This window comes from Dryobates pubescens, chromosome 22 (genome assembly GCF_014839835.1).
Source record: "Dryobates pubescens isolate bDryPub1 chromosome 22, bDryPub1.pri, whole genome shotgun sequence".
NCBI classification, from domain to species: Eukaryota; Metazoa; Chordata; class Aves; order Piciformes; family Picidae; genus Dryobates; species Dryobates pubescens.
The window spans coordinates 15,296,463-15,308,870 of NC_071633.1; the positions used below are offsets into that span (position 1 = coordinate 15,296,463).

At 56.2% G+C, this 12,408-nt stretch overlaps 1 protein-coding gene across 1 annotated transcript; it reads right to left on the reverse strand.

Moving 5' to 3' along the window:
• Positions 1 to 1,603: 1,603 nt before the first annotated feature.
• DRD4 (dopamine receptor D4) lies at positions 1,604 to 11,623 on the reverse strand. Its single transcript, XM_054171808.1, has 4 exons — positions 11,225 to 11,623; positions 3,734 to 3,846; positions 2,525 to 3,072; positions 1,604 to 1,857 (listed from the first exon to the last, which is right to left on the reverse strand). Exons 1-4 carry the CDS (start codon positions 11,492 to 11,494, stop codon positions 1,655 to 1,657), a joined length of 1,134 nt encoding a protein of 377 aa, XP_054027783.1. The 5' UTR covers positions 11,495 to 11,623; the 3' UTR covers positions 1,604 to 1,654.
• Between the last annotated feature and the right edge of the window lie 785 nt (positions 11,624 to 12,408).

The window sequence follows — 12,408 nt, forward strand, 5'->3', positions numbered from 1 at the left end:
CTTGTCCCCACAGGGGAGGTGCTCCAGCCCTCTGATTATCCTCATGGCCTCCTCTGGACCCTCTCCAGTGGATCCATGACCACCTTGTGCTGGGGCCCCAGAGCTGGACACAGCAGAGCAGAGGGGCAGGATCCCCTCTCTCCATCTCTGACCACACTGCTTTTGATGCAGCCCAGGCTGCCATTGGCCTTCTGGGCTGCAAGTGCCCACTGCTGGCTCCTGTCCAGCTTCTCACCCACCTGCACCCCCAAGTCATCTCCAGGGCTGCTCTCAATCTCATCATTCCCCAGCCTGGATTGATATCCAGCACTGCCCTGACCCAAGTGCAGGACCTTGTATTTTGCCTTACTGAACCCCATGGGGTTCTGAGCTCACTTCTCCAGCCTGTCCAGGTGCCTCTGGCTGGCATCTGCCTCTTTCCACACTGCTTGTGGCTGAGCAAAGCTGAGCCTTGGTCACCATCTGAGTTTGGGCTTCACTAACCAAAAAAAAGTGGAGAGAGTGGGACAAATATCCCAGGTATGACTCATCTGTGCTGAAAGCTCTCAGGGTGCTCCTCATCAGAGTCCTGGTAGCTGGGGGGGACTCCAGCTCTCAGAAACCTGCTCCACAGTCCCTGGAGGAACTGAATGTGGTTATTTGTTGGTGATAACTTGGTGCAGCAATTGCCACTCCTGAGCAAAGCACAGCTCCAGGCCTCCCTGCAGAGCCTTCTTCCCTCAGTTTCCAAGCAAACAAATTGCCCCCTGGCAAGCAACAGCTCCCTGCAGAAGTTGTCACTCCAAAGATGGCTGGATTGGGCAATGATCATTTTCTCCCCCTTCAGTGCCAGGCTGGATGAGGCCTTGAGCAAGCTGGGCTGGTGGAAGGGGTCCCTGCCCATGGCAGAGGGTTAGAAGCAGATGATCTTTCAGCCCAACCCAATCTATGAATCTATGATTCAGCTTCCTAGAACAGCATCAGCTGCTCCTTCTGGCCACCCATGGTGTCCCACATGCTCAGGGTCACCAAAAGGCTGCAAAGGCTGCAGTGGCTTCCTGCAGGTGAGGAGCTGTGGGGAAGTCACAGCAGCCTTTGGGTGGCTGTTTTACTTTGCTCAGGCCCAGCCCAGCCCAAACACACCCAAAGCAGGGGCTGCTCTAAAGGCCATCCCCACTGTCCTGTGGCCTCTCTTGCCCTTAGGTCAAGCACCCAGTGGCAGCTCAAGCCCTTTCCAGTGAGGAGTGGAAAGCTGTGCCCAAGATGACAGGAGGGGAGGGGTTGAAGCTTGAGGAGAGCAGATTCAGACTGGAGATGAGGAAGAAATTCTTGCCAGTGAGGGTGGGGAGACACTGGAACAGATTGCCCAGGGAGGCTGTGTGTTCAAGGCCAGATTGGATGGGGCCTTGAGGAACCTGGGCTAGAGGGAGGTGTCCCTGCCCACGGCAGGGGGTTGGAACTGGATGATCTTTAAGGTCCCTTCCAATCCTGACCCTGTCATGAACCTACAGAACGTTGTCCCTTGGTACTCACCCAGAACTGCTCACAGAGAGCTGGGCACAAGCATCCTTCAGCTGCCACCTCCTTCCCTCCTCCCCAACAAAGACAGCAGAGCTTAGGCAGAAATAGACCTTTAATGGACTATCCAAAGCCCAGCCTGGGGGTTGGGCTGGGCTCAGCAGAAGAGGTGCAAGACTTTGCGGAAGAAGTTCCTGAACTCGGCGTTGAAGACGGTGTAGATGATGGGGTTGAGAGCGCTGTTGACGTAGCCCAGCCAAGTGACAGTGCTGGTGACTTGAGTGGGAATGCTGCAGGACTTGCAGAGGGCCCTGGTGATGTGCACCACGAAAAAAGGTGTCCAGCAGAAGAGGAAAGCCCCTGCCAGGAGGACGGTCAAAAGAGAAAGCGACCTGTTAAAACCCAACCAACCCCAGCAGAGTTGAACTTCGCAAGCAGAGCCTGGGCCAGAGGGGAATGGAGAGAGAGCTCAGGCAGCAGCAGAGGTGCTGAGGCCCTGGCAGAAGACGTGGGATGGCTTCCTCATCCTCAAGGTTGAGAGGAGGTCTGAGTTAGGGGTTGTTTTGGGCTCAAAAAGCTGCATTAGAAACCCTGCACACAGAGTCACACAATGCATCAGGTTGGAAGGGACCCTCAAAGGTCATCTTGTCCAACCCTCAAGGGCCCTTGGGTGGCTCAGGGGGACACCGAGATGCTCAGCATCCACATCCTCTCAATAAGAAATGGGTGCAGCAGGTCTTAAACCACAACCAGGCTGCTCCTCAGGCACAGTTCTCACAAAAAGGAGAGTGAGGAGGACCAGAGACGTGGCACCAGGGGGAGGTGGCACCAGGGGGAGGTGGCACCAGGGGGGGAGGCCCTTTCACCCTCACCCCCTCCAGCAAGGAGAAGGCTTGGTTCTCAGCATGGCACATTGGAGTGCACAAAGTGTGTGTCTGCTTCACCAGGGTCAGGCAGGTCCTGCCCTTCTGTAGGTCATCCCAGGAGGTGTCTCACCCTTCCCCAACCCTCCCCAGCCACCACTCACCGACCACCACTGGCAGCACTCTCATGGCCTTCTGCTCCCTGCCGTTGATCTTGGCCCTCTTCCGACTGTGTCCTGGGTGGGGGTACTTGAGGTGGGGGTAGGAGACAGTCTGGATCCCATTGTGCATCACATAGTCCCTGGGGTGGGCAGAGCCGGCGTAGGGACTGCACTGCCCCGGCTCCAGCCCGCTCTGCTCCCTCTCGATGGAGGTGGGAGGGTGGTAGAGCTTCCTGTTGACCCCATAGATGCTGCCCCTCAGCTTGGCCTTCCGAGCCTCTTCCCAGCGCCTGAGTCCCTGGAACATGGCGCAGTAGAGCACCAGCATGACGGGGCAGGGGATGAAGAAGGAGCAGATGGAGGAGTAGACGATGTAGTTGTCGTCCTCCAGCTGGCAGAGGGTGGGGTCCCGGCGCGGGACGTCGTTGAGGCCGAAGATGACCGGGGAGGCCACGGCGAAGGCCGACAGCCAGGTGGTGCCTATCAGGATCCGCTGCCGCAGGTCGATCTGGCGCCGGTTGTAGTTCAGTGGCACCGAGACGGCGATGAAGCTGCCAGCACGGCCCCCAGGGGCAGTCAGTCCCAGCGGGCCGGTGCCGCCGCAGAAGCAGGTGGGCCCCAAAGCTGCTGCCCACTGTGCTTGACTGACCCACAGAGCCTCCCCCCGCCAGAGGAGCGCCCGCAGGGGCAGCTCTGGCCTCGGCGCACAGCCACGGGTTCAGCTCGGCCGCTGCGAGGATAGCCATGGGACGCTAAGCTGCCTTCCAAGCCCTTGCACTCTCTGATCAGAGCTCATCTTGTCCCCTGCACTCAGCAGGGACATCTTCAACTGGAGCAGGATGCTCAGGGCTCCGGCAAGTTTGACCTTGAATGTCTCCACCACATCTCTGGGCAACCTGTTCCAGTGTCTCATCAACCTCACTGTTAAGAGCTTCCTCCTATTGTCCAACCTAAATCTCCCCTGCTCTAGTTTCAAACCACCGCCCCTCACGACAGGTCCTTCTGAGCAGTCCTTGCCCAGCCTTTCTGTAGGTCCCCTTCAGATAAGGAAATGCAGTTCTAAGGTCTCCCTAGAGCCTTCTGTTCTCCAAGCTGAACAACCCCAACTCTTTCAGCCAGGGTGGGCCAGGACACCCTCCTTGGGGGGCAGCAGGATCTGGCTCCCTGCACAGGACCTTGCAAGGGTGTGAGTGGGGGCAGGAGGGCACTCACCGATCCACGCTGATAGCACACAGGTTGAAGATGGAGGCTGTGCACAGCATCACATCCATGGTCATCAGGGCATCACACAGCACTGTGCTGAGGGACCACACACCTCCCTGGAACTGAAAAGGTCCCCCAGGGTCAGCAGATGAAGGCCTCAGTGCCTGGGTGCCCTGGCCACTTGTGTTTTCCTCCAGACAAGAGCCTGCAGCCCAGAAGCACCACCTTCCTCCTCCAGCAAAGCAGGGACTGTCCCTCCTCAGAGCTCACAGCCTGCTTAGGGATCCATGGCCCTGGCCTGGCTGCAGAATGGAGCCCACAGACCACTGCCACTGGACAGGAGAATGGGCACAGGGCACTGCCCTGCGTTAGCATAGTGACAGCCAGCAGGCTCAAACCCCCAGACCCACCACCCCAAAACCTCCCCAGTGATGCAGGACCAAGCACTGGCTGTGCAGCTCTTCAAGAAGAAACAAAAGCACAGAGCTCCTCTGCCACTTTCATGCCTGACACCTGGTCACAGCTCATATGAGGAGGTGCTGGTGTTATACAGCTGGTTCATTCCCTCACACTCATCACCAGCCCAGCCCCTTGGGACCATGTTCAAGTGGGTCAGGGACAATCTCTTCTTCTCTCCCTACCCCTGCAGGTGCCCAGAGCGAAGCAGCAGTGCCACCAGCAAGAGGACATCACCAGACCTTTGTCACTGGGCTGCATAGCCTGGCAGTGTTGACTTTGCTACTCAGAAGGGATCAGCCAACAAATGCTCCACACTCCTGCAGCCCAAATAATCCCCAGGAGAACCCAAACAGCCAGAAAATGCCAATGGCTTTGGGGTTTAGCAGCCTTGGCTGTGGACCAGGAGGGGTGGCTCAGCTGGGCTGTGAACCTGCTGCTGGCCCATGGGTGTGGAAGGGAAAGCTTGAGGAGCACCAGGAGAAGTCAGGAGTAATGGAACCCTTCTTTATGTATTATACAGAATACAGAGGTGTGAAATTACAGACACTGTATGCATGAGATAGAGAAAAAATATCTATGTTATTAATACAGACATATTAATATCCTATGAATCACAGAATTGTCTGGGTTGGAAAAGGCCTCCAAGATCAGTGAGCCCAACTGCTAGCCCAACACCACCACTGCCATCAAACCACGTCCCCACGTGCCATGGCCACAACTTTCTTGAGCACCTCCAGGGATGGGGACTCCACCACCTCCCTGGGCAGCCTCTTCCAGTCCCTGACCACTCTTGCAGCAAAGAGATTCTTCCTCATGTCCAACCTAACCCTTCCCTGGCACATTTTCAGGCCATTGCCTCTCATTCTATCACCTGATACTAGGGAGAAGAGACCAGCCCCCACCTGGCTACAACCTCTTTCCAGGGAGCCAGAAGCTCTCCCCTCAGCCTCCTTTGCTCCAGGCTCAACAACCCCAGCTCCCTGCTCAGCTGCTCCTCCCCAGCCTTGTTCTCCAGACCCTTCCCCAGCTTTGTTGCCCTTCTTTGGACCTGCTCCAGCCCCTCAATGTCCTGCTTGGAGTGAGAGGTCCAAAACTGACCCCAGGATTTGAGGTGTGGCCACAGCAGTGCCCAGTCCTGCTGGCCACCCCATTCCTGATCCAGCCCAGGATGCTGGTGGCCTCCTTGGCCACCTGGACAAACTGCTGGCTCACATTCAGCTACTGTCAGCCAGCATCCCCCAGGTCCTTTTCTGCCAGGCAACTTTCCAGGAGCTCTGCCCCCAGCTTGGAGTGTTGCTGGGGCTGTCATGACCCAACGACACCTCTCTCCAAGTGTCTCAGCCAGGCATTGTGAAGATGGAGGTGGAGGGAGGTGCACTTCTAGATTAGAGGTGCAGCAGGCTTTGCTGGGTCATGTGGTTGTGGTCACTAATTACAGGAGGCTGCAGAAGATTAGCACATCAAGGTACAGAGTGCAAAGCTGTAGGGATCACAGCCAGCTCAAGCTGCCTTTGAGGAGTGCTCCAGAGCAGCTCCACTTTCCTCAGCTCTTTGCATTCCCTTTCTCAGCACCAGGCCTCCTGTTTTCCTCCAGTGATCTGGGATCAGTGGTGCTGATGCTGAGGAGATGCTCAGGGTGCTCTACAGGCCAGCTGTCTCCATAAATGACATAAAAAGGAGCTGCAAACTTCACCCCACCAGCCAGCTCACCTCCCATCACCTTTCTAAGGGTGGTGGCAGGCTCTGCACAGCTGTGGTTAGAACATGGGCTGAGCCTTAAAGGGGTGAGGATGGGCACAGGAACCACCACACTGAAAACCTCCAGGCATTGCTTCTTGGAAGAGGATGGGAAGCTGGCTAGGGAGGGTCACACTCTGGCAGTGGCTCAGTGCTTCTTGAGCAGACATAGAATCAGGGAACTGTTTGGGTTGGAAAAGAGCTCTAAGATCATTTAGTCCAACCAGCAACTGAAGACCACCATGGCCACTAAGCCATGTCCCCAGGAGCCATGTCCACTTGTGGTGTCTTGAACACCTCCAGGGATGGAGACTGCACCACCTCAGCAAGGACCTGGCTCAAGCACATAGCAGGGAGAGTCTGAAAGTGCTAATCCTAAGGGGCTGCTGAGAGGGTTGTGACACCAATCAGAAGAGAAATAATCCTTGCAAGCAGGCAAAGAGCAGCCTCAGAGCCAGAGGGCTGGCCAAATGCCCACAGGAAGCTGACTCTGGGCCTTTTTGGATGAGCTGTGAATGACTGCTGCCTTTCCAGAAGCCACCACGCAGCCTGCAAGCGCAGAAGAAAGAGAGGGGCGTGGGACACCGGACAGAGGTGGCCTCATGCCTGCTCTGATATCCTTTCTTGGCTTAAATCATTGACTCACAGAAACATTCAGGTTGGAGAAGACCCTCAGGATCACCAAGTCCAACCCAGAACCCTACTCTACAAGGTTCACCTCTAAACCATAGCCCCAAGCACCACATCCAAAGCACCTTGAAACACATCCAGGACTGGTGGCTCAACCACCTCTTTGGGCAGCACATCCCAAGGGGAAAAAATGTTTCCTAGTGTCCTGTCTAAACCTCCCCAGTGGCAGCCTGAGGCCACTGCCTCTTGTTCTGTCACTAATTACCTGTGAGAAGAGACCAGCCCCAGCCTCTCCACAAGATCCTTGCAGGGAGATGTGGAGAGCAATGACGTCTGCCCTCAGCCTCCTCTTTCCCAGACTAACCAGCCCCAGCTCCTTTAGCTGCTCTTCATCATGTTGGAAGTGAAGGTTCTTCAGAAATGACAAACAAGCCTGAACATGAGGAGGGGGCAAAAGCCAAAGCCTCCTGCCCCCCATCACCAGTCACTGACAATTCAACTGCTGCCTCTGTCACCTCCCCAGGTTTGAGCAGAGACCCTGCAGCTCAGCCACCAGACAGCCTGGAAGAACAACTATTTCCTCCATCTATTCCAGGAGAGATGCCTCAAATACTACTGTGAAAAAGTTCACAGAGAGCCACAAAACCTCTGGAGGGCAGAGGTGTGGTCTCTCATCAGAGGAGCTGCCCCACAGGCACAGGATGTGCTGCAGAAGAGCTCTTTCCTGGACTCAGAGTTGGTTTGGTTGGGAAAGCCCTTTCAGAGCATCAGGTCTGGAGGAGAGAGGAGAAGGCTCTGAGGAGACCTTATTGTAGCCTCCTAGTATCTGAAGGGGGCTACAAGAAAGCTGGGGAGGGACTTTTGAGGGTTTCAGGGAGTGACAGGACTGGGGAGGATGGAGCAAAACTAGAAATGGGGAGATTCAGATTGGATGTAGGAAGAAGTTCTTCCCCATGAGGGTGGTGAGAGACAGGCACAGGCTGGAGGTGGCTGTGAGCAAGCTGCTGTAGTGTGAGGTGTCCCTGCCCATGGCAGGGGGATTGGAACTGGCTGAGCCTTGAGGTCCCTTCCAACCCTGACCATTCTAGGATTCTGAGTCCAACCACTCTCTGTCTCTGGCACTGGTGGGACACTGACACCTGGCAAGATTTATGCAGAACAGCTCAAAACCATCTTGGGGAACTGGTGCTGGCTGCTCCATTGCTCTGAGGACCGAGTGCCTGCTCAGGATCCTCATCTTCCCTGACCTGTGGGAAGGAGCTGGGTCCCCACGTGGCCCTGCTAAAGCCCTTTCCCCTTGCTCGTCATCAGTGACAGAGATCTTAATGGCAAAGATGTTTATGTAACCAAGCCTCACACAGCTCCTGCCAGCAGCTTGCTGGATCAGGCCCTGCCACTGCTCAGAGGTGGATTAAGTGGGGAGCTGAGCCAGGGGAGTGGGTTGTGGAGACACTCAGGTAGGAGGTTTTCTCTGTTCCATCAAAGGTTTGCTCCATGCCAGCAGAGGTTTGCTCTGTTCCATCAAAGGTTTGCTCCATTCTAGTAGAGGTTTGCTCCATTCTAGCAGAGGTTTCAGGCTTTCCTGCATGGCTCTGGTTCAGTGGGAGATACTGGTTTCCTACTGGCCCATTTCCATCTCTCAGCTGTCCATTTTTATACTGTCCATTTTAGACTGTCCATTTTTATACTGGCTGGGGGAGCCTAATGTAACAGGACCCCAACTGGCTGGGACTAATGGACACCATCTCCCATTCACCATCAGAAAGCCATCTCATAGAATCCTATCATTGAATGGTTTGGGTTGCAAGGGACCTCACCACAGTAGTGCTTCTCACATGAGCTGTGTGAGGACAGGACCAGAGAAACTTTGCATCAGGTGGTCCCTCCCCTTTTCCTGCCCTTCTGCTGAGCTCCAGCTCCATCCCAGCCTGCAGTGAGTGTGAAATGGTTTGGAGGAGAAAGGGTTGTGACCACACACACCAATTTCCCTCTTGTCTAGCACCTGCTTTCAGCCATCCTCCAACCTGCAGGTACAAGCAAGGGGCACTCCAAGTGAGCTAACACACAATTTGGCTTCCTGCAGCCAAGTCCTCAGAATCCACACCATGGATGGAAGAGCTGAGCTGTGACCAAATGTTCTGCTGGCTCTTTCAGGGGTACAAAAGGAGACTGTGTCCAGAGCTGCTGCTAACCCACCAGAGTGAGCTTCCTTAACAAACAGAAATGGCACTTAGAGATCAAGGCCTCTCCCACTGTGCTCCAGCTTCTGTGAGCAGCAGCAAAGGGTCATCCACCTCTCACACAGAACCACAGAACTGCTTTGAATCACAGAATTGTTAGGGTTGGAAGGCACCTCAGGGATCACCTAGTTCCAACTCCCCTGCCACGGGCAGGGACACCTCAGGTTGCTCAGAGCTCTTCTCCAGGCTAAACAGCCCAAATTCCCTCACTCTTCCCTCATCAGAGAGGTGTCCCAGACCCCCTCAGCATCTTTGTAGCCCTTTGCTGTACCCTCTCCAGCAAGTCCCCAAGAAAGATGGGAGTGAACACACAAAGCATCTCCACAGAGGAGTCATGGGCTGGACAGCCCAGGTTGTACAGCTGAGAAGTTGCTGCCTGAGCATCCCAAGTTTAGGAGGGGTCTGTGGTCCTCAAGGAGAGCCCCACAGTGCTCATGCCCAGTCAGAAGCATTTTCAGGGGTACCCCAAAGTAGGTTAACCTGCATTTTACTTCTGCCAGCAAAATTGAAGCTTCCAGACTAAAAGAAGCCATGCTGATGTGTGTCTGTCCACGAGATCAGGAGCTGGAGGCATGGAGACACAACAGAAAGAGCAAGGGGGGAAAAGGGAATTCCACTTAGCAAGAAGTAGCTGAGAAGAATGAGAAAGACAGAGGCTTTGTGACCACCAAAAGTGAGTTAGGGAGGCAAACCCAAACCCTCAAAAGCCATAGAGTCATTTAGATTGGAAAAGACCTTCAAGGTCATTGAGTTCAACCATTAACCCTGCTCTACCAAGTCCACCACTAAGCCATATCCCCCCCCACCAGGCACCACATCTGCACTCTGGCTTTTAAACACCTCCAGGGATGGTGACTCCACCACCTCCCTGGGCAGCCTGTTCCAATGCCTGAGAACCCTTTCTGGGAACAAATTATTTCTGCTGTCCAGAAATCACACAGCATGGGGAGGGGAGGGGTGTGCAGGGTGGTGGTGAGGGGGGGGCTCCTGTCAGTGTGGTGGAAAGAGAGGAATCTAATGCTCCTGTTTTTCACTGGTTTTTCCTCATGGGTCCACAGCTGAACCTGTCCCTCTTGAACACCTTTGTCTCCAGAGAGGTCACAGCGTCCTGCAAAATCCTAGGACCAGGTAGAGAGGCTAAAAACATCCTAAGCTCTAATCCACAGCCTTCCTTGCTTAAGTGTCTGTCCATCCCAGCAAGGTGCTGAGCAGCAGCCCTGGCGTGGGAGAGGAGATGCTATGGCCTGGGCACTACTGGCATGTTCCTGTGCTAGCCTTCCTGGGTGGGAACACCGTGGGGACAGCCCTGTTTGCTCCCTGAGGAAGCACTTCAGCCACCACCTCACAAATCCTGTGGCTACCAGAAAACACAAGGTTAGTCCAGACCTCCCCAGTCCCCAGATTAGATCTTGCTGGGGTTTTTCACTGGGCACAAGGCTGCATCTTCTCTGTCCCCACCTCTGGGAAGAAGAGGAGGACTCCTTTCTTCCCCCCTGGCAGCTACCCAAGGACAGATGCAATAAACCTGCTGGTGTGGGCTGTGGGTGCTTTCATCCAGTGGCTGTTACTAATGGGCAGGCTCTGCTGAGCCTCCTCACCCCAGCTCGACAGATTCCCCCCCAGTCTCCAGGCAGCATCAGTCCCCTGGCAGGAAACATTCAGCTCCCTCTCATAGAAGCAGAGATGCAAAACCCCACAGCCTCTGGAGCTCCTCTTTTCCTTTCCTTCAGCAGCTCTGGGAGGTGACCAGGTTTGGGAGGTGACCAGAAAACCTGCTCCAAAGTTCCCCAAGGTGGCTTTTTGTGACCACCACCACACACAGGGTCAGAACCAGAGAACCTGCCACCAGCAGCCCTGCCTCAGGCCCACCAAGGCCACCTTGGTACAAGGTGACCCAGCCATAGAATCACCTGGTTGGAAAAGACCATCAAGTCCAACCATATCCTAACATCTCCCTGCACACAGACCAGCCCCAGCTAGCGCCCCACAGAGACAGCTTCCCCTGCCCAACTTGACATGGAAACCTCTTTTCTTTTTGGCTACAGGTCTCCCTTACCGACCAAACCTCCTCACCTGCTACCAGAGCACAGCACAGGAGCTCTCTGTCCCTTCCTGACCGTTTGCTGACGCCGCGGGGCTGGAGCGGGGAGGTAGGGGCTGGGCAGCAGCTGCCTGGGAGGATGGAGCCGGGCGGGAGTGGGGGGGCAGCGGCTGGGCAGGGGCTACCCGGGGGGCTACAGCCGGGGGCAGAGGCTCGGCAGGAGTTAATCGGGGGGCTGGAGGTGGGGAACAAAACCGGAGAGAGGCTTCAACCTCCGACACCTGGTGTCTTGCCGGTCCCACACCCGCAACCCGGTAACTTTCGGTGCTCCCGGGTCCAACATCCGCGATCGCCGGTGCCCACCCCGCGGGTGCTTCCCGGCAGCAGTCTCACCTCGGAGTACACGTAGAGGGGCAGGACGAGGAGGGCGAGCAGCAGGTCGGCAACAGCGAGGCTGACGATGAAGTAGTTGGTGGTGGTCTTCAGAGCCCGCTCGGTGCAGACGCTGAGACAGACCAGCCCATTGCCCGCCACGATGAGCAGGATGAGGACGATGCCCAGTACCAGGGCGACCACGTTGTGACCTCCCGGGGGTGGTGTTGGAGGCGGCGGCGGAAGCCCGGTACCGTTGCCCGGAGCGGTCCCGGTGCTGCCGTTCCCCATGCCCCGGCAGCCCGGTGCATGGGAGCTCCGGCGCAGCCCCTCCCCAGCGCAGATCAGCACCCCCAAAGCAGAGCTCAGCCCCTTCCCCAAGCAGAGCTCAGCCCCCCCGCGCCTCCCCGCCCCGGCTCCGGCTCCCACCGGTTCACCAAGCGGCTTACGGGGAGCCGGGGGGGGGCAGGCTCCCGGGGTCCCTGCCCCGGGGTCCCGGCAGAGCCCCTCGGAGCTGCTGCCGCTGCAGTCGGAGACTTTCCTCCCCTGGCCCGGAGCCTCCCCGTGGGGGATGCGCTTGGTAGGACCGAGCCCTGCGTGTCACCCAGCCCTGGTGGTGTCACCTAGTTCCTGCCGCGGCCGAGGAGGGGGCTGTCCGCAGGGGATTAGCACCTTGCCCTTCACTGCCTTCAGCCCAGCCTCCTCCTCCAGCCCAGGAGGCTCCTTCTCTGAGGATTAGGCTCCTCTGAGTTGCCTCTTGAGCAGGAGGAAGAATCATAGACTAATAGAATTGTTTGGGCTGGAAAAGCCCTCTAAGATCATCCAGTCAAACCATCAACCCAACACCACCATGGTCATCAAACCACGTCCCCATGCCCACACCTCTCTTGAACACACCCAGAGACAGTGACTCCACCACTTCCCTGGGCAGCCTGTTCCAGTGCCTGACCACTCTTTCAATGAAGAAAGTGTTTTGTATCTCCTAAACCTCCTGCCAGGGAGAGGTGAGCAATCCCCACCTCACTCCAACCTACTTTCAGGGAATTGTAGAGAGAAGGACTCTGCCACAGCTCTCTCTCCAGAGGTGTGACCCCAGTCCTCTCTGAAGCCAGCATGAATAAGGTCCATTTGGTGGCTCCCAAGTTGTGTGACCTCTCTCTCCCATTCCCCAGCATAGTGTTGCCATCTCCATGCTTTGTCAGGTA